This window comes from Pteronotus mesoamericanus, unplaced genomic scaffold, assembly GCF_021234165.1.
Source record: "Pteronotus mesoamericanus isolate MK-2021 breed Mesoamerican mustached bat unplaced genomic scaffold, CSHL_Meso_final contig_263, whole genome shotgun sequence".
Classification (NCBI taxonomy): domain Eukaryota; kingdom Metazoa; phylum Chordata; class Mammalia; order Chiroptera; family Mormoopidae; genus Pteronotus; species Pteronotus mesoamericanus.
The window spans coordinates 3,807,861-3,830,314 of NW_026555112.1; the positions used below are offsets into that span (position 1 = coordinate 3,807,861).

Consider the following 22,454-nt stretch of genomic DNA (forward strand, 5'->3'; position numbering starts at 1 on the left):
GTAACAATAGGATGAGATACTGTTTCTCGATGTAGTTATTGCTGTGTAGTTATCCCGTAAGTTTTGGGTGTGTTGTATTTCCATTTGTCTGAAGGCATTTTCTCTCTTGATTTCTTCCTTGACCAGTCGGTTGTTCAGTAAATGTTGTTTAATCTCCACATATTTGTGCATTTTCATTTTCTTCTTGGAACTGATTTCTAGTTTCATACTATTATGGTTGGAAAATGTGTTTGATGTGATTTAAATCTTAAGACTGAGAGCCATCAGAGGGGAGGAGGTTGGGTGGCTGCGTGAAAAAGGTGAAGGGATTAAACAAAAAAATCCCCAAAACTTCAAAGACACAGAGAATACCATGGTGATTACCAGAGGGAAAAGGGGACCAGGGAGTGGTACAAGAGGGTAAAAAGAGGTGAAAAAAAGAAAAATAAGACTTGTTTCGTGGTGTAACATGACCTATACTGGAGAATTTTCCATGTGTGCTTGAGAAGATTGTGTATTCCATTCTTTTGGATGGAATGTTCTGTATGCCAACTCCACCTGGTCTAATGAGCTGTCTAAGGCCACTGTTCATTGATTTTTCTGCATGAAGAACCTAGCCATTGGTGAAGGTGGAGTATTAAATTCCCTTACTGTGACTGTATTACTATTTCTCCCTTAGATCTGTTAACATTTGCTTATATATTTATGTGCTCCTATGTTGGGTGCGTAAAATTTATGAATGTTATATTCTCTTGCTAGATTGACACTTCTGTAACATCTCTGATAAATCTGTCTTGCTGAGGGGAAAAGAAAGGCATGCCCCCCCCCTTTTTTTTTTTTAAGATTTTTACAATTTATTTTTAGAGAGGGGAGGGAGAAAGAAAGGGAAACAAACAATGATCAGTTGCCTGTTGCACACTCCCAAATGGGGACCTGGCCTGCAACCTAGGAACATGCCCTGACCAGGAATCAAACCAGAGACCTTTCGGTTCACAGGCCAGAGCTCAATCCACTGAGCCACACACCAGCCAGGGCACCATTTTTAATCTAGTTACCAACCAATAGCACTGAGAACACTTCTAAGTCATGAGTATTAGCTGGAGAGCAGTCAGTTTGGAAAGTGCACTCCTTGGGGCGCCTGCTTCTGTTTCTGGCCTACTGCGCAGTCTTGGCCAAACCACAGCTCTTCTGGGCCTGGGTTTACCCATCTGTTGCGATTACAGGATTTTTCTCTTTCTAAAAAATTCTATAAATTACTGGCTATTTTACAAATTTAGATTACCTGTGAGAGATGGCATATTTAAGGAATTATTTTTGAAAAACCTTCTTTATTACCCTTTCCAAGGAGACTACAACAGGAACCGTATACACTACATGCTCGAACAGCAAGCACAAAGATCGGCCCTGCTTCACTGCCACCAGAGCCGCGGAGAGCAGTGTCAGGGAGTGAATTCTGCTTGTCTCTACACATGGGACAGTTCAGGCCAGCTTTTTTAAACGTGGAGGTAAGGTAAACAAAACAGGAGGTTGTATGATCTTCATTAAGATTCCATGGGTGTTTCTGAGTTCCTGCTCCCAAAAGGGCCACTAATAGATGAATTCCTTGTATTACCAAGAACGAGCCTCTCTCGTCTTCCAAATGCTTCATTTACTAAAACACAATAAATAGGTAAGAAATTACTAGATAAGAAAATTAAACGACTATAAATTATAAAAAGACTAAAATGTATAAGTGAGCAATTTCTCTACCCTAATGTAGAAATTTTATGAAAATATATTTAACACTTAGTAAAATGGGAAAGTATGTAACCAACTCAGAAGTTCAAGTTAATGTTCTGAATGAGGTTAATCATGTTTTAAATTGGCCTACTTTTTTTCTATATAGTCTTTTGCCTTTCCCTGGATTTATCTAATTCACCTTTATAACAAATTTCTCATCCCTTATAATAAAGACTCTATCCTCCCATTATTCTGATAGCTTCCTACTTTCTTCCATCTATCTGTGTATCACGTATACATAGAACTCTTGGATTTAGGACTCTTTCTTTATTCAGAAGGGAAGATTCAGGAATCATAGTAGGGCTCCGTGTTTACAGGACAAACCAGACTACCTCAAAGTAAGAAATAAGCGGCCAGGCTCCCAGGAAGGGAGGGGCCCCATGAGGGGAGCAGGTTCTGTAGATTTCTGATTCTGTAGAGGGGAGCAGATTTCAAAGTAGTTGAAAAAGGCGGATCTGTTCACACTGGAAAGAGGGACATTCTTTGAGACTATGCTGCATTTCCTTCCAGCTTTCTCATTTAAATCTTTTCATTTTAAAATTTAAATTTTGTCATAAAGATATTTTTAAATGACCTGCATTTAAAGTATAAAGACAAAATTATTTGTGAACATTTCCGAATTACATTTCATCCTGGCTATTTCCTAAGCAAACTACTCCATAGATGAACACAGGACCTACCTTTGCTATCTACCTGATGTATTCGAGCCACACACTGTTACAGAGTTCACTCAGAAAAGGCAGGAAATTAAGATTCTTACCCGAAGAGACTGTGCTTATATCCCAGACCCGAAGCCCTTCTCTCTGACCTCCAAAGGCATAAATAAATGGGAAATCAGGACAACAGGCAGAACAGAAGAGAACTCCCTGGGAGAAGAGGAGAGAAGGTCAGTGATTTCAATCTTTATGAGAACCCTAATGTGGACCCCTACTCCTGCCTATAAAAACCCGTTTGCATTGTGTACATTAAGTGTAAAACCTGATTTGGACAGTTACTCAAAACCAACTTGCCAGTATCTCTCTGAAGCCTTCTGCAAAGGCAGGCCACAGTCCAGTTGGAAATAATATTACAATAGGAAGCCAGAGAAGTTCAGCATGATAGACATTCTGAGGACATGTGTACGATATGACCATTCAGGTCTCTTATCTCCAACTGTCATTCTATTACAGATTTCTTAATAAATGTAATTGGCTAATTATTTTTAATTTTTTTTAAAGCAACGATGGTATAAAAATTCCTCCTTTAACCTACCTTTCCACAAATATTTGCACACAAAACATATATTCAAATAGTTGTACAGTGTTCTATGTCTGCAATTTAATAGTGCCTGGCATAGAGTAGGTATGCAGTAAGTATTTGCTAAATGAATTCATTATTTCTAAAATTTTTGCCACTATATAGTAATCAATTACAGTATGATCATAACTAGTTATGCAAAGAGGTGATAAACTAACCCGAACAGCTATGGTGTCCTAAAGATTCAAGATTTCCTTGCATGGCACGGAGTTTAGGGTGAAAAAATGTGGCCATTCCACTGGTGCCCTAGAAAATGTTCTCCCCACACCTCTTTTTCTTACCAACGACGTGTTAATCATGTGAGTTAGAAAGGGAATCAGATAGTAACTGATTACCCACTAAACTATCCTAAGTCATAAAATTCTCACCAAATTTGTCCAAGATCAAAATTAACTTCCCCAACAAATCCATATTTAATGCAATGATTCCTGGAGAAAGACAAACAACATAGGTCAGAAACAAAACAAAGACGCCCCGGGAGAGTCTTACCATTTTCATGTCCCTGGAGTGAACAAGACTTGGCCTATCTCCTAATATGTCCCAGATCTTCACATACTTGTCTGCTGATGCAGTCACAAGACAACCCTTGATTTGACTGCTGATATCTAGACCTACAGGAAGATTAGTTCAGAGACTGTGACTTTAAAATACAGGCTTATCATCATAATTTAATAGAAATGAAAAACACCATTCTTGCTCACCAGAGATTTCATCATTGTGTGCATTAAGTGTAAAAATTGGCTTATCTGAACGCGCATCCAAGTTATATACAAAGCCATCATCGGTACTGGCCTGGAAAGGGTAAAAAAGGCAAGATCGTGCTGTGTGACAATAAAATTTAACAGTGGATAAACAGTACAAATTATAGTGAAAATCGGCCATATACTTGACTTACCTGAGGAGCTTATCAAAAGTTACTGTGGACAGAAAGAATTCACTTGGGGAAAAGCTGAGTTTGCTCTTCCACGGACTGATCCAGCTGCCAGTCCGTTAGGCGACTGGGTGTAAGGGGGGAGCTGCGGGAGCGTTGGGCGCTAGGGCTGGAGAGGCGAAGCACAGAGGCGGCGGTCGCCCCCGTGAGAACAGAGGGGGCGCGCCCTGGGAGTGTGGATTTAAAAGACCCGTGTGTTGAGGACAGAAGCCTGGAGAGCAAGGCCACGTTAGGTACCGGCTGAGGAGGCGCTCACAGAGGAATCAAAAAGGGAGGGGGAGGAACGAAGAATGTCAGGAAAGCCAAGGAAATGGGGCTTCTGAAGAGAGGCATGATGAACGCTTTTAATATTTTGGTGGAGTCAATCAGATAAGGAATGAAGAGTAGATTACAGTGGGTCTTAACACTTGCAAGATAGGGAGAAGAAACGAAGGAATTAAGAAACAGACTTAGTCAAGGATGGGGGAGAGACTTGGGAGTATATGCAGGCCAGGAGCTACAGCCAGTACAGGAAGAGGGAAAAAAAGGACAACTGATACAGTCTTGAAGACTGGCTCATGGATGGGGACAAAAGTGGAAGGGAGGGGTTTTCACCCTGAGACAAAACCATTTTATTTTGATTACTTCCCATTTCCTTAAATATTTATGGTTTGAGTACCAGTCACCATTTATTAGCAAATAACCTCAGGAAATGTGTGTGCTTGGCTGTTGAGAGCCAAAGTACAACACAACACTCAGCTACAACTGGGACTTCACTCCTGATCTGGCTTAACGGAGCTCAGCTGGGAACTGTGTGCGGGTCTGTGCACAGAGCTGAGAGTAAGTGCTGTCAGAATCTTTACTTCGGGAACCTTTTAAAGTCCACATTTCAAGAAAGCTTTTATAAAGAACTCTTTCCTTCATTTACGAAGCACTACACATTTACTTTAGGAAAATTAGGAAATAGCATGGATGTATCACAATTCCTTTAACTACTGTTCCCCTCTGAACGAAAGCCAGGATTTCATCTCTCCATGGACTGAAGTATCAATGGAATAGCTGGATACTACATAGAAAACTGTCATCCTACAGACATTTAGGGTATTTATAGAAAGATCTTAAATTTTTTAAAAATCTTTCTATAAGAACACTAGCCTATTTAATTACAGTGTTCTCAGTACTGGACTTCCATTTAAGTACTAGCACTTAAAATTTTAAAAACATAAAATTAACCACATTAAGTATTTCAAAAAACACAATAAAATGATCAAAATAAAATATGCCCACACTTTGGAATGGTTGAAAATTAGCAAAATCATTACATGTTTACTATTTTTAGTGGCTGATCCATCGTTCTGTTGTTGAAAACTTTACTTTTAACCCGAAAACCCAAATACTTCACATTATTAATACAGAAAAAGATTTTCAGATAGTCTCTCTACAATGGTGTTAAAAAAAGTAAGCATTAGTAACCTGGATAAGCAACATGGTAGTAGGCAGTCTTACCAAAAAATGACAAGGTGAAAAGTGATTCCAAGTCAGCCTCTCAATCTGCCCACTGAATCGCCACATGCGATGGCTTTCTTTTGGACTTCGGCAATCATACAAAGCCACTGACCTGCACACGTGAAGGCAGAATTGGGGCTTTTAGAGTTCCAATTCTCCTGTATGTTTTAAGTCTATTTTTAATGACATGGTAATAAAACACTGAAGTCAGGGACCAATTATTTAAAGTCTGCTTTGAGGTTCCAAAATGAAGTAGAAAAGATGAGTTTTCACTAATTTTGGTAGACTGTCACTTGAAGGGACCAGTGGCTCTGGATGTCATTGTGACCTTAACCTTTTCCAAGTTGAATCCTCCACTTTCAAGATGAACAATCTCTCTTTCCAAAAGACCACGACAATTTTTCATTTCCCTTCCTTAGTAGTGCTCAGAGCCAGACAGCCCATGTCTCAGTCATACTTACTCTCTACAGCAGGTTCTGTATAGCAGGTTGGGGGAACCAACAGACACTTTTCTAATTTTGCATGAATCCCAACTAAAAAATGTTAACATAGCACTGTTTGAAAGGACAAGGAATCAAAATAAAGACATGGCTTCTGTTTCTACTAACCATCTGTCCCATCTCCAGATCCAATCTGTGAAAAGCAGCACATGTGACTGGAAACCCCCTTGTAGCAGACTAGCGGGACCAATTCTTCACATCTCCCTATATCCATGACCTCTGCCAATGATGTGGAAGCTCTTCCCATAAAAGGCAGAGTTCACTTCACACTCCATGTGATCTGTTTTGGCCCAGAGAATAAGACCTAAGTGTCCTAGTTCTCACCCTAAGCCTCAAGAGGCCTTCGCATCTCTGCCTGAGCTGTCAACCTCGCCAGGACCGAGCCCGCTGGTCCCATGAGGGTATGAAACACGAGCAGAGTGCCCAGTCTCCACGGCCCAGTCTAAGCAAACCAAGACTGGCAGAGCCACCAGTTGAATACAGACTAGACTAGCTCGGTCTTGCAGAGGCATATGAAATAAGTTTACTGTTCTAAGTCACCGAATTTTGGGATGGCCTGTTTCACAGAAATGGTTAACTCAAAAACCCTCTAAAAATCAAAGTAGCTGCTAGTTATAAGCTCTGTTACCATGACAGAACCACATCCCCTTGCAGGCTGAAAGGACCACAACTGACAGAGACAAATAAATATTACTAAAGATTTAAACACCTAAGTGCCTCAGTGCTGCATTTTCTGAGTATCAAGTGATACTGAATACTCTCTGAATTAGTTCAAGAGGATAAAAACAGTAGCAACAATTCCTGAAAGGCTTTCTTACTTATCATATGATCCAGAAATCAGAGTCTGTGCTTCAAATGGATGAAACTGTAGGGTCTGGACCTAAAATGAAGACACAAATGCACAGATCTGTTTGTTTGGTGAGAATCAATTTGGCAGTATGTTTATAAATTTTTCTCTTTGATATTTAGTGTTATGTAAAGGAACATAAGTGTAGGGCATGATCAGAAGGACAAAACATATTTCTAAATAAAGGCTGACATTTAAGGAATAACACAGCATTCCCCAAATTGTGTTCACCAATATATGTAATCTCTTAAATGTTAATCTATTAAGAAAAAGGAGGAGTGGTCCGACGTGTCTGGGCACTTCTATGTGCTCCAGAAGTGCCACAGTGTATTTCTGGGAGCCTCTGTAAGTATGTTAGAAAGCACTGATGTTTCCTGTCACTTCACCTTTCTGTACCTAAGTTTTGCATCTCTTGCAAAACTGGGTAGTTATAAGTATAACTTACACTTTACAAAGCCACACAGGGCTTTGTAAACGATCCAAGGAGAGGGAATGTCAAAGTGCTCTGTAGTTCACAAAAATCCATACATAAATTTTAGATATTATTTGTAACCAATATTTGCCTTAGATCTTTTAGAATCCCTTTTACCCACTAAATCATCCTACCTTGTCTGCGTGTACAGCAAGGCTAGCTACTGGTTTCCCCAAGGACATATCCCACAGAATTACAGTGTTGTCAGCTGATGCACTTGCCAGCACATTTCTGAGAAATGGAGGAAACAAGTAAGGTAATCTTTTAAGATCAAGAGCATTAAATGTCAAAATTCCATTTATAACAGCATCAAAAAAATACTTTGGAATAAATTTAATAAAAGGAATTCTCAAGACATGACAAAAACTATAAAAGACAGAATATGAGAAAAAGAGTATCTAAATTAACAAAGATATTCCATGTTTATGTACTGGAAGACTTAATATTGTTAAGACAGAAATACTGCCATCTATAGATTGACCTACAGATTAAACCAATCCCTTTCAAAATCCCAGTTGACATTTTTGAATGACACTGACAAGCTGGATTTAAGATTCATATGGAAATGCAAGGGATCCAAAATAGCCAAAATAATCTGAAAAGGAAGAGCAAAGTTGGATAAAATCAGTTTGATTTCAAAACTGACTGAAAAGCTACAGTAATCAAACAGAGTGGTACTGGCATCCAATTAACAGAAAAGAATGAAGAGACAGTCTAAGGGGAAAGAGGTCAGTGCCCCTGACATATAGCCAGGTACTGTATGTCTTAAAACTTCTTGTGGCACACTGGCTGAAAATCACTGATCTAGAGTATATAAAGAACTTTCAGCCAAATAATAAAAAAAGAAATAAAACAAATTAGAAGATGAGGAAAGGATCTGAATAGATATTTTTCTATAGAACATATAAAAATGGCCAATGAGCACGTGAAAAGATGCTCAACACAATCAGTCATTAGGGAAATGAAAATTAAAAAAGTGGGATACCACTTCATACTCATAGAATAGCTATAATGAAAAAGTCAGACGATAATAAGTGTTAGTAAGTTGCCTACAATGCAGTGGGAATATAAACAGTATAGACACTCTATCTTATAACCCAGCAATTATACTCTTAGACATATACTGAAGAAAATGAAAACATTTGTCCATGCAAAAATTTGTTCACAAATGTTTAAAACAGCATTATTCATAATAGACAAAAAGTAAAACCGAACCAAATGTCCATGAACTGGTGAAAAGATACACAAAAATGTGGCATATCCATATAAGGGAATACTATTCAGCAATAAAAAGAAAAGATGTACTAAATTATACTACAACGTGCACTAAGACATACAACATTGAACGCACTGTGCTGACAGAAGCCAGGCACAGATGCCCACGCAGTATATGATTCCATTTCTAGGAATTGTCCATAACGGGCAAATCCAGAGAGAGAGAAACCAGATGAGTGGCTGCCCGGGGCCAGAGGGACAGGCCAGTGAGTGACGACCGCGAACGCGCACAGACTGCTTTTTGCATTGATAAAAATGTGGAATTAGCTCATGGTGGTGGCTGCACAACTTTGTGAATATACTAAAAACCAGAGAATTGTATGATCTGAGAATTTACATCAACTTTTTTTTAAAGCATTAAATGCTATTAACAGGAAAAATTCAATATTCTTTACTTTTTAGGGATCAAGTGCTGCTAATGTAGTTTTAACAGAACACAGCCCAGAAAATGTAAAATTAACTCTTGGTGTTGCCTGTGACTAGCTGTGAGACTTCAGGTTAAGTCCCACTTCTTTGCCTGCCCGCAAGAACGACGCAACCAACCTCAAGGGGCTGCCATGCCTGTACCTGAATGACTGAGAGGTACCGGACCCCTGATGAGTGTTTTAAGTCCTTGGCATTTCAGAGATTAAATGTTAACTTAAATTCCCAGTAACTAGTTTATTTATATACAATGCCCGCCAAGAGCAAGAGTTAAAATTTCACAGTACATTTTTCATCCTAGTTACTCCAAAAACATCTGAGATTCCTCCGCGTTAAAGTTCTTACTGTATGAAGCTTAAAAACAAATGAAGCTTGAAAATAAAGAAAAAAACAAACAAAAACAACAACTTCTGGACATTACACCCCAAGAGGAGCACTCCGATTAGAGTGTGAATTAGCAGAGAACGTGCACTTTGTTCCTGGAACCATTTTACCAGAAACCAAGGTCCTCACAGAATGTCAACATGTTATTTCTCAGCATAATCCCAAACTCTATGTACCACAGTATGGGAAGTACTTTAAAGTATTCTGCACTTTTTCAGTAAGGAGAGGGGAAAGTAGAATCAAGGTCGAAATTAAGATGGAGAGACAAGTGCTAAGGAACAAAGAAACACATGGCATTGGAATCAGATCTGAGCGCAGATGGAGCAGGACAGGTGCTGATAATGGACTAAATGGAACTAGGGAGCCGAAGCCAGGAAAGGAATGGATAAATCAGTTGGAATAGCCATAGGGGCTCCATTAAGAACAAACTTCCAGTTACCCAAAGTAACAGCTGCTGTACGAACTGAGTGTATGTAATGAGTGACAGTTCAGATTTGTAAATAAGAGTAGGTTCCTAAAAGCATGGTACACTCATTATTAGATCTCTTACTTATCTGCCCATTTAGCCAAGACAGGCCGAATTCAGACAAAGCCCTAATAGCTGCTCTTAGCCTGGCAGTATCAGATTTACCTGTGGAAGCCAACAAACAAACAAACCAACCCAACCCAACAGGTTTGGGTCCCTGCTATAGACCTACTGACTCAATTCTGGGGGGATCTGGCCCAGGAACTTACACTAAAGGGTTACCTAGAAGATTCTGATTTGCAGCTACATTTGGGAAATATTAACCTGAATGACTTTCTCATGTCCATTTCCCCAAATGGTGTAACTCTGAAGAAATCTGATTACAAGCAAGACAGGATATCCTTTGGTAAACTGGCACTCTGGGATCCTTAGAATCTACAATTACAAAGTGTCCAGTGTAATAAAAATGCTCAGTGAATGTGTCTTGGGTAATCCAGTTTGTTCTTACCCCCAAAATAACCTGTACTCAACCTAATGCTTACCTTTCTTGCCTTCCCCTCAAACCAACTACGCTCTGAAGAAAATGGCTTTTGGGATAATTATTCTTTAAGTATAAAGACTATGTGCATGACACATGCAAAAGAACAGAGTTGAACGCTTATCTTATCCCATATACAAAAATTCACTCAAAATGGATCAAAGACCTAATATCTAAGAGCCTTTAAACTCTTGGGGGAAAAGTTTCATGACAGTGAATTTGGCAATAATTTCTTGGATGTAACATAAAAAGCACAGGAAACAAAAGTAAAAATAAAATAGACTGCATCAAAATTAAAATGATGTGCAAAGGACACCATGAAGAGTTAAAGGCAACCCATTGAATAGGGGAAAATATTTGTAAATCATAAATCTGATAAGGGATAAATATCTAGAATACATAAAAAACTAAAACTTAACAATAAAAAGCCAAATAACCCAATTTAAAATGGTCAAAGAACCTGACTGGCATTCTCCTAGAGATGTATACAAATGGCCAGTAAGCACTTGAAAAGATGCTTAGTATCACTAATCATTAAGGGAATGCAAACCAGAACTACAATGAATATCACTTCACAACCATAAGGATGCCTACTATAAAAACAAAACAAAAACAAAAGTAACAAGTACTGGCAGGAATGTAGAGAAACTAGAACCTTGTGAGACTGGAAGATGGTGAACTGCTATAGAAAACAGTATGGTGGTTCTACAAAAAGGTAAAAACAGAATTACGATCCAGCAATTTCACTTCTGGGTACATTTATTCAAACGACCTGAAAGAAGAGACTCTAACACGTACTTGTATACCCTTGCTATTCACATCTGGTGAATAATAGCAACATTATTCACAACAAGACCTGGAAGCAACGGAAGTGTCAGTGTATAGTGCAGCAAAGAAAAATAAAACATGGACACAAAGATCTGCAACACACAACATGGGCATGAGGTTAAATCACAATGGTTACAGTCCTTTAGAAATCTTCAAATGTTAATTCTTTTTACCTGATCAGCTTATTCCAAGAAAGGTCCAGGACAGCATCAGTATGCCCTTCTGCTGAAGAACTCTGTAATTATCGTTTAATTACTTTTTGTATTAAGGTCCCCCCAAAATAAAAATGTTAATTTGAAAGATTCTTTAAATCTTAAGATTACTGTTCTGATCTTTTCTTTTTTTAAATTCTTGCCCGAGGATATGTTTACTGATTTTTTAAAGAAAGAGACACACACAGACCAACTGACAGACATGAGTTGCCTTCTGTATGTGCCCCAGCTGGGGACTGAACCTGTAACCTTTTGGTGTACAGGATGCTGCTACAACCAACTGAGCCACCTAGCAGGACTAACTGTTCTGATCTTAAGAAAACCTAAGAATTAAGGAAACACCTTGTCTTCCTGTTTCTTTAGAGAGCAATGATAAATTTTCTTCAGAGAAGAAACTCTAGTAGATCTTAATCTACGTTCTATTATTCTACAAATCAATGCCCCTGTCCAAAACTTACCAGTTTAAAAGCTACAGGAATTAATACATGGATGTTTAGAATTCAACATACTCAAGGTTAAATAGAAATTTTTTAAAAGTTCAAAACAAGCATATGAGTGTGAATAGTTGCTATAAATGAAATCAACCTGAGAGTAAACTGTTTTGTATAAGGAATAATGTGTGAACAGGTTTTATGCAGAAGTCAATTTTCCCTTTGATGAGCTTTTTGAAACTAAAAACTGCCACTTTTTAACCATCTGGCCTGTTCAATTAGACACCAAAAGTGTCTAACTGAAAAAGTGTATGTTCTTGTCCCTCCTCCCCGCAACCCCAGGACACAAACCTGTTTATCACTGGAGTTTAAATATTAACTTGCTTACCTTCTTTCCTTTCTTTTTCTTCTTTTTTGATAGCTTACTTCCAAGTGTGAAGACTGGCTCTAAAGAGTCCACTATATCAAGGTCCCACACTTCAATAACGGGGGTCATGTTTCCCACAGCAATATAATTTCCTACAGGAGGAGATGACGTATTTATGACTTATAAAATTACTTCTGATGACATACACAACACTGTAGAATGAGCAGTTGCTTAGAGCAGTTTCTCTAACTCGTCTGCAATACATATCACCTGAGTGTTGTTAAAATGCAGATTCTATTCAGGAGCTCTTGGGTGGGGCCCCATGGCTGCATGTCTAACCAGCTCCCAGATGATGCCAATACGGGGCCGCTGGTTCTTGGGGTCTCAGTAACAAGGGCCCCGTCCCTTGGCCCCAAGGTCCTTACTCAGCTAATGAGAACAAAAACCTGCGAGGTCAAGGATCTGATCAGATCAGGAATGTGAATAACCTTTGTAAATGAGATGTAAAGTTATGAGTATTATCAGATTTTACCCTTATTAAGAAACAGGACGGGGCAACCAGTAATGTGCAGCTTTGGCTAAAAAGACTACCATGAGAACCCAATTCTCTCTTCATTTTGATTTTAACTGGTGTTTTCTGAAAAGGGTGATGCCCCTAAATTCAAGATGATAACATCAGGCACACCACTCCATTTTACAGTGGGTTGGTATGAGACCAGCACACAATTCTGCAGTACAAAATGCTCTCAGGCCCTAATCTTCTTCCTATGTCAATTGTATAGACACAGCGACCCAAAACAATTACATGATTGCATTTTAAGGATTATATAACTACAACTTCATAAAATGCTAACTTCATAAAACGACAACAATTCTGAAAACATTTATACAGAATACATAACTTATGTGGCTAGGAAAAGCACATAAGACTAGGAACCATTGTGCAATCTTAAGTTTTCTAATTACCAGTAGAACTGTCTGGGCTAGGATCAAAATTCAGCCATTCCACGCTCAAAGGGTATGCAGACAGCAGTATGTCATGGTGTACATAAAAAGAATCTTCTTCGTGATTATAAACTGCAAAGTTTGAGAAAAGAGGCTTTAATGCATCAGAATAGGAAATCACATCTGACTCAAAAGAACAGACTCTCCCTTTTAAGCCAGCAGGTGGTACATGCTTAAAAGGAAGCATTTGATGACGTGAAAGGAAATTGCCAAGTTGTCACTGCTAGGCAAAATGTCTTCACGTCTAATAGATTGTCATCACCTCGTGTGCCCCAAATGGGAACTAGAACACTCACAGAGAATTAACATCTGCCTGAATATACCATCTGCATGCTCACTGGCTAAAACGGTCCTATCTTCTGGTTCACCCGTTACACAAAATAAATCCTCATACAGTCTCTGTAAGGAGCCCAGTCATGCCCTGTAGAACAACGTTTCAGCCAACAACAGACCAAACATTTAACAGCAGTTCCATGAGATTATAATGGAGGTGAGTAATTCCTATTGCCTAGAGCTGCATATAACATCGCAGTGCGATGCGTTACTCATGTTTGTGGCGATGCTGGTGTAAAACAAACCTGCACTGCCAGCCGTATAAAAACTGCACATACATTATGCACAGTACATAATACTTGATAATCATTAACTATGTTACTGGTTTATACACTTACTATACTTTTTACTGTTACTTTAGAGTGTTCTCTTTCTACTTACTACAAAAACTTTGATGTGAAGCCGTATGCTGTGTTAATCTGGCAGCAGCCTCATATATTTCAGGTTTACTCCATCTCTTAATTGCATCATTTCCTCTTGTGCTTGATTTAATCTCATGGGGTGCTGTTTAGTAGCATGTTGTACAGGCTTGCGGCCTAGGGGGCAACAGGCTGTACCTCGGTTTGTGAAGTGCACTGTGATGTTTGCACAACAACAAAATCACCTCATGGTGCATTCCTCAGAACATATCCCCTCATTAAGCAGAGCATGACTGTCTTATTTTATCTTTTAAAGGTTTATCTAGCTGTAAGTCGAAAAGAACAAGTGAAAAACAGGACTAAAAAGAGAGAATGAATATTTAGAAATCTAAATGCTTGGCAAAATTACTTATTTAATATTGAAAAAAAAGTTAATGCCCTGGCTGGTGTGACTCAGTGAGTTGCTCACTGTCCCGCAAACCAAAAAGTCACTGGTTTGATTCCCAGTCAGGGCACATGCTTGGGCTGCAGGCCAGATCCCTGGTTGCAGGGCATGCAGGACGTGGCCAATCAATGTTTTTCTCTCACACACTGATATTTCTTTCTCTCTCTCTCTCCCATCCTTCTCCTCTCTAAAAATAAATAAAATTGTAAAGCAAAAAATACTGTTAAACTCAATGACTAAGAAGTTTTTTAAAAATTACACAATGAAACACTGATAAACTAGACCTCAGATAGATCAGAAATTTCCCCCAAACATGCTTTTTGTTAGAAGAAATGTTAATACTATAACCTAAAGATTTTTATTCCTCAGACCTCTGCTTCTGGGATAGATCCTGGGATCAGCCAGTTCCATGTACTGTTACATCATATTACTCAGGATGAGAATGAATGTTCAAAATGATTAGCTTGTGGTCCTATAAGAACCTCAGCTGTAGTCAATGTATTCAGCCTACGGTTAAAATAAAAACGATACTGATGCTTCAAAATAATCTCCTAATTTTTACCATATCAGATCAACATTCAAATCAAGTTTAGAATGCAATTTTGAAATTATTCTTGAATAGGGATTGCTGGAGAACTTGGAGCTTCCCATCAAATCAAAATAACGTATCTTGAATGACCTAACTTAGAAGGAAGTAAGAATACAATTGCTTTACTTTAACTTCTCTACTCCTCTCTGGCACTCGCTAAATTTGAAGGAATGACCATAATAAGTTTTCACATGAGAATGTATAAAAATCAGTGATGACAAACTGCAATAGTTTTAATTCTTTGAAATTAGAATTGATCTTTTAAAAATGTCACCAATATCGTTTTCATGTGAAATACATAAGAAGTTCAAAGATAATTAGGTGAAAAACTTCATGTTGAAATACCTGCAATTTAAAGCTTTTCTGATTTTATAAATAGATCACAATGGGCCATGGTATAAAAACAGCCTATTCATTAGACTTCCTGTAGGCAGCTTTAAAGACTGTGAAGTTACAGAAATTCAACCCCATAAATAAATGACAAAAAAACCTAGAAGATGCCAATAAACATTAAATTTGAAGGTTTTAATTTTCAAACTGTGCTTCTTATAGCAGGCCTTAGCCTAATAATCTCACTGAAGCTTCAAAATTTTCAGACAAATCAATAGAATGGAGCCGGGGGAGAAGTCTCTGGGCGAGGACGGGCTTGTCTGCGGACATGTGCAGAGAAACGGAAGGGCAGGGAAACAGGCATTCAATTAATGCCTGTTGATTAATATATATCAACATTAAAATATGTGATTTAAAAATTCAAAAAAAAAAAAAATCAAATCATCGCCTACTTCAGAGTCAAAGCAGTCACCTCTGGTTTGGTTTTGACGTAAACATTCCCTGAGAACTGAGAAATGTGACCAAGATGTTTTGGTTTCTAAATGGAAATGCTGGCCTCTGTGTACAATTTTTATGAAGATAATAATATGAATTGCAAGAAGGGAAATATCTGAAATGACTGTGAAAAAATAGTAGAATAAAAACCTGTCTATTGAGTATACTCTTTGCCTCATAAAGAAAAAGCAGCCAGAAAGGAGACTAGAGTATAAAATAAAGCCAGGTTAAGAAGTTACCAGCCAGTGATGGGATTATATTTCTTTCTTGTATTTTTGTACAGTTTTACGCCCAGGCTTTCTCCAATGGGGAAAAAAGTGAAAAAACGGCAAAAGTGTTTAAATGAAAGATTAAAAACCCTTTTTAGAACCTTCCTGGAGACCTAGTTCCATACATAAAGTTGGGTACCAAAGTGACAGACTACGTGTGCCCAAACACAATAACCAAGAATCTGCAGACTGTGTAGAATTTAACCATGTAGCAAACTTAAATGAGAGAAGGCAGGATCTGATGCTTAACAATTCATAAAAGTAACTATTAAGGTTATTATCCTACTATCACTAAAATAGACTAGAATCTTTTAGCAAGGGCTGTGTTTCACTTACCATGTACTTCTAAATTGCATTGGTCCTGCTCAGCTCTACCGCAAACTATGAGATTGTCACTGGGCTTAATTAAGAAATCCTCACGTTCATATTGCTCCTAAGTGGACAGACAAGAAGTCACTGATGGGAAGCAGACAGATATTCAGTAAGGTCTGTCAAACATGCAAGAAAGATAATTAGTAACACCATGTAAATATTTACCGTATCTTTCAGGGTAACATAAGGATCTTGGTCATTACTCCCATAGACTGTAAGACCCAAGAGAGATTCACCAAGAGTTTCAGTATCTGTAAGAATTCATAAATCGAAGGGAATGAAAAAGGCATTTTGACAAAAGCGTCTTTTCTAAGGCATCCTATCTTTAGACTTAGATCCCACCGTCGATCTCATAGCTAGCTCTGGGTCATGCACAGTTCGGAAAGGAGACAGTGGATAATAATAGGCATTTAAAAGCCATTTATATTTTACCTTGGAATGCATATCTGATAGACTTGGAATTCGTAATCTCCCAATAAAAGAATTAAATCAAAATGTGAAACTCCGTTAGAAGGTATCTGACCTCTACTCAGACTCTCTAGCTTGCTCCTTGTAATCATTACTGAAATGTGTTAGAGAGGCAGCCATGAGACCCTGGATATTATCCTAAACACTGGCATAGACAGAGTAAATAAGAGCTCCCTGGTCAAATAAAATTGAAAAATGATAGGTTTCACTAAGTTAAATGGGTTTCTTTATTGCAAGATTTCTCAGAACCTCTGGTACGCTAATTTGCTTTATGAATCTGAAAGAGGGATTTTATATGCCTTTTTCACGAAATTTACCACAAAATGGAATTCTTTTATGGCATGTCTGCAAGGGTGACATAGAACTGACGCCAAGTAACATAAAACTGAGGAAAAGGAAGATACTTTTAATTGTCAGGGAAAGCTATTTGAAGGATGAAGGACTGATAAGTCTTAAACATCTGGTAAGCAAGACATGGGAACTTCTACTGGATGAAGACAGACAGAGCCAGTGATCTCTGAGCAAGCTGTGGAGGTTATTAAGGAGCATTTGTGAGTGCCATCTCTTTAGGCTGGGCTCTCTGCCTCCCTCTGCATTCCCATGGCAGTCTGTCCTAGCAGGACAGTAACAACCCAGCGTCCAATGGAAAAAAATATCCTCTGCATCTACTCAAGTATACAGTTGATCCCTGACTTCAGATGGTTCGACTTACAACTTTTCAACTTTCTGATGGTGCAAAAGCAATATGCATTCAACAGAAACCAGCTAGGCTAAGCTACAATGTTTGGTAGGTGTATTAAATGCATTTTTGAATTAAGATATTTTTCATTTTATGATGGGTTTATTGGGACATAATCCCATTGGAAGTTGAGGAGCATCTCTACTAAAATGAAGGCTTTAGAGCCAGATAGTGTTCAAACCAAACCCCATTATTCACCAGCTGCATGATATGGGAAAGTTATTGCAGCTTTGTAAGCCTCAGTTTTCTCTTCCGTAAAATGGAGGTAATAACTCCTCCCTCATTGCAGATGAAGAAAAAAATGCATTAGAGGTTATTATACCCATTACTTGCAATAAAATAGAAATATGCAATACTAATTTTTTATTTTAAGATCTTAGGTTAGTGGGTTACAGCTTACTTTCTAAGCTAATTTAGGAGACATGCTGTCTGCCCAAGCGTTGGGACAGGTGATGTGACTGTCAACAACATCTCAGAGTAAAGCTCTAGAACCCTAGAAGCAGGACCTAACGCCCTGAGTTTGTGATTAAATACTAGTACAAGCAAGTGAATGCTAACCTGGGTCGCCTTCCTCATCGTATTTATCTAACTCGTACTCGGCCAGCTCGTCGTCATCCGGTGTCCTATCGCCCTCTGGGTCGCCATCCCCCGAGGCCTCCCTTGGTCGTGCCTGGGTACGCGCACTCTGCATGCCATCGTCTGAAGGATCACCTGTCTCCTCTTCCTCGCTGCCACCTTCTTCTCTATGCCAATGGGAAAAAAAAAATCACCCAAATGGCGCTCCTCAATAACAAGACCACCTTGTCTTCATTATTTAAAATTTACATTTCATCTGGACTTTACTACAAACATTAACATGCCTAAACTTACTGTAATTTTTCCTTTGCTTCAGCAATGAGACGCTTTACTTCTTCTTTACTAAGCTCTACCTACAAGACAGCAAATGATTTCATTATAATATAGGAAAAAAAATTGCTATTAGTCAGTATATTAAAAAGAAATTTGCACATTAACATAAAATACAACTTTGAGACAAAATAAATAAATAAATCCAGACTCTCTAAATTAATATAATGGGAGCTTTCACAAGTTCTTACACTTAAGATCCCTTCCCACCTGAAGCTGCTTAAAAATCACATTCAGCCGACTCTTACTCTCTTCAGTCTTTCCCCAAAACACTGATTTGTATGAACTGGCTTCCAGGGTGACCCACCTCGCTGCCTTCCAATTACTCTGACTCCTTCTTGGTCACCCTTCTCCACGTGCCCTTGCCTTGGTCTTCTGCTCTTTTCCCTGTTATCAACAGCAAGTACTTACCACGCTGCAAGTTCCTTGCAAAGCTCATCCATTCTAAAGACTAAAACCACCACCTCTGAACGGATTACTCTAAGCTGTCCCTTCTCTAACCCTATACTCCAGTTCCACTTTCCTCATTGCTTATATTCTCCATTTGGACATTGTTCAAGACTGAGTTCATTCTCTACTTTAAAACTGCCATTCCTTCATGTAATCAAGGCCTCATTACCTGTTAGAACACCCCCACCACCTGTAAGCTCCTTGAAGACAGAAACCAACTTGTCGTCATGTGCTCAAGCACAGTTCAGTGCTCAGCTCACGGTAGGGATGCTTGATGACAGATGATTGATGAATGCATGCATGCATGAATCACCCCGTTCATAACAAAACGCCTCTAGTAATATGGAAATCTTCTCAAGGGGTGACACTCCATTGTTGGATAGCTCCAGAAACTAGGAGTTCTTAAATTTAATTAAACAATACTTAATTTTCTAATTTCTCCAATGGTCTGGGTTTTCCTTTCCAGTATTTTGTAATTTCAATCTTTTCTTTCTAGAAACTCTTCAAGCCATGGTTCCCAACTTGTCTGTACATCAGAATCACTTGGGCATCTTTTAATAATTTCAGGCTACACTCCAGACCACAATACTTGGGGGTGGGGGACGGGCATCAGTATTTCCTGAAGTTCTCCAAGTGGTTACAATGTGCAGACACGTTTGGAAACCACCGTCTTTGAAAGGCTATATGCCCCCTTTTAATAACAACCTTTTAGTTTCCTCAGTAATTTTTAATGAGATAACTTCCTGTCCCTATTCTATACTTATGCATTGAGTGTCTGCTGTGAGCCAAACACCAGAAACACTGGTGAATAAAACACACAGTCTGGGCCCTGAGGAATTTACATCATTGTTGCTATTCCAATCCCTCCTTACTATTAATTCCACGCCCCAAACACCGACACCTCTATCACCTTTCTTGTCTGTCATCACTGGCTCAGTTACATTCAAACCAAACCCCCTTTCCCTTCCTTCACAGCGCTTACTCCCACGGTCATATTACATACGCACATGTCAAACTTCATACAGACAGGGACTTACCCCGAGCAATGCCTCCACGCAGAAAACACTTACACCTGTTGAATAATTTATGTAATCGTCATCTCTGCTACAGACCCAGTGTCTAACTCCTGCAGGTTTTTCCTTCATGTGTCACGTTTATCCCTCACTGCCCCTTCAACAGCTCACTTGAATTACTGCAAGAAATTCCTAACTTAACTCCCAGCCTCAGGACATGCAGTCTCCACGGCAATTTTTCTATACCACAGCTTTCATCCTGCTTACTGCTCCCAACGCCGAGCACAGGAGTGGAAAGGGGAGTTGCACCTAGATGCTCCCGATTTCCCTTATCCTGAATTTACACTGGGGCGTGGCTGAAGTTGCGGTGCTGTCACGAAAGCTTCTGGCGGGTCGCGGGGAGGGTTCCACTCAGCAACCACCTGCCCCCTTCCAGCTCAGGAGGTCCAGGCATGCGCGAAGCTTGGGGTGGGGCTTGCCTAGGGGGAGAGGGCCGCGACGAGGCGCAGTCCCAGACCCCCGAGGTCCTCGGAGCTGCAGCCTTGACCACGAAAATGAGGCCCAAACCGACTCCTCCCCGCCCAGTCTTAACAGCCCGACCAGGACTGCGTGTCCCGGGTCAGGGTTCCCCAGCTAACTCGGGACGCTGAAAGAGGCCGCTACGACGGCCTGTGAACGACCAGGCCTTACCTTGTCCGGCGTCCCTTTGGCCACGCCGCAGCGGACCCAGGCCACGCACGTCACTTGGCGGCTGCGGTTCATGGTCCTCAGGTCACGAACGCCTCACGCCAGAGACTCGGCCGTAGCGGTACTGGGGCGCTCACCACCCGCTAGTCCCACGCTCCGAGACGAAAATCGGGAGCGCAGGCGCGGACACTATTTCCGGCGGCGTCGGCGGCCGGCTCTGACGTCATTCGAAGGCGCCGATGGGGGGGGGAGGGGGGGGGCAAGGGTGGGAAGCGGAAGCTGCGGGACGAGGAATCCAGGCGGGCTAGACTGTACTGTGTTGAGGCGCGATGAATGGGCTTTTCAGGACTGTCCCGCCTGTGATGGTATCTGCGAGCTTCGTGGAGGCAATAAATAAAATGGGGATTTTAGGGGTCAGAGGCAAGTTTCCACCGACATTTGTTTGCCGTCAGTTCCGTAGACCAAGCTGATAAATGGTTGTAGGAAGCCAAACCATGTGGAGGGGGTCACATGTGGGTGCTCCAGTAGACAACCCGGGATTCTGTGTGAACCAGGCATGTAAATGAAAGTGCCTTCAGATGATCTCAGTGCCCAGACACTGATTCACTCCCAGCCTTCGTGTTTTCCTGAGGCCCAGATACTGTGGGGCAGAAATGAACCAGCCCCACTGTACCCTGCCCAAAAGTCTGACACTCAGAATCTGTGAGTTTAGCTAAGTGGTTGTTTCGAACCATTATGTTTATCCTTCCATAATTTTTTCATTATGGTAAAATATACGTAACATAAAATTGACCACTTTAATCATTTTAAGTGTGTAGTTCAGTGGCATTAAGTACCAAACCACTAAGATTTGAGGTTATTTTTAAAAATACAGTAATACTAAGTGGAACAGGCAAGAACTCATGCTATATTTAGAATAGAGCACATGAGCTCATTTATTAGTTGAGGCTGATTTATGAATATCTGGCTGGGCTTCACCAGGTGTGTGCACCTGGTATATGAGAATGGGCTTGTGTTCAAGATATTTGTTTCTGGATCTGTTCCCATCCTGAGCTACTCTCTTATGAGCCAGCTGTTGTTCTGTGATAGTGCCTATGATACATATTTGTTAAATGGATGAATAAATAAAATAGAAGGTGGATGGAATAGGACTGGTTATTTAGGACCTGCTAAATTTACATTCTTTTACTGGGCTTATATCTGACATTCTGCCATTTCAACCCAAGCTGTGAATTCCCTTTAAAAATGAAAATCCAACTTCAGTTGGCATTATTAGTTCCGCATAACAAGAATGGAAAGAGACCGAGCTTAAATTCCATTTCTTAGTCTGATTCTTGGGAACGCTGATGTGCATATTTGCCCCAGAAAAGTCTCTTTGCCAGAGGCCAGAAAAAAATGTACTTGGTAGCATGTTGGCTATTCTTAGAGCTAATGGTAGGTCCCAGAGGATTGGACTCAGGCCCATGCTGGGTTCTTGTTACACCTTCTAGCTCAGTGCCATGTGTAATTAGGCTCATAAGCACTGCTTCTGAGTGGCCTTCAGTGCTAGAAAGGAGGTAAAGTCTGTGATACCCCACCGCCATTATACTAGGCTCTGTTTCTTTCCCCTCCTCCAGTTAACCTTAAAATATTAGTTGCTAAGGAGTTGAAGGAAAAACAATAGCTACCAGTTACCAAGTGCTAGAGACTTAGACCACAAACAGATTTTACAGTGACAAAATCAGGTGGACCCCAATGAAACTTTACTTTTCTAGGACTGAAATTCACTTGCATTTTCACGA

General features: G+C 39.9%; 1 protein-coding gene across 1 annotated transcript; it reads right to left on the bottom strand.

Annotated features, from left to right (window-relative positions):
* Positions 1-1,287: 1,287 nt before the first annotated feature.
* On the bottom strand, positions 1,288-20,871 carry PWP1 (PWP1 homolog, endonuclein). The gene is made up of 15 exons (XM_054574573.1): positions 20,677-20,871; positions 18,488-18,546; positions 18,176-18,360; positions 16,576-16,661; positions 16,375-16,471; positions 13,180-13,290; positions 12,235-12,365; positions 11,377-11,438; positions 7,424-7,520; positions 6,789-6,850; positions 5,471-5,582; positions 3,756-3,846; positions 3,544-3,665; positions 2,519-2,624; positions 1,288-1,630 (listed from the first exon to the last, which is right to left on the bottom strand). Exons 1-15 carry the CDS (start codon positions 20,746-20,748, stop codon positions 1,521-1,523), a joined length of 1,503 nt encoding a protein of 500 aa, XP_054430548.1. The 5' UTR covers positions 20,749-20,871; the 3' UTR covers positions 1,288-1,520.
* Between the last annotated feature and the right edge of the window lie 1,583 nt (positions 20,872-22,454).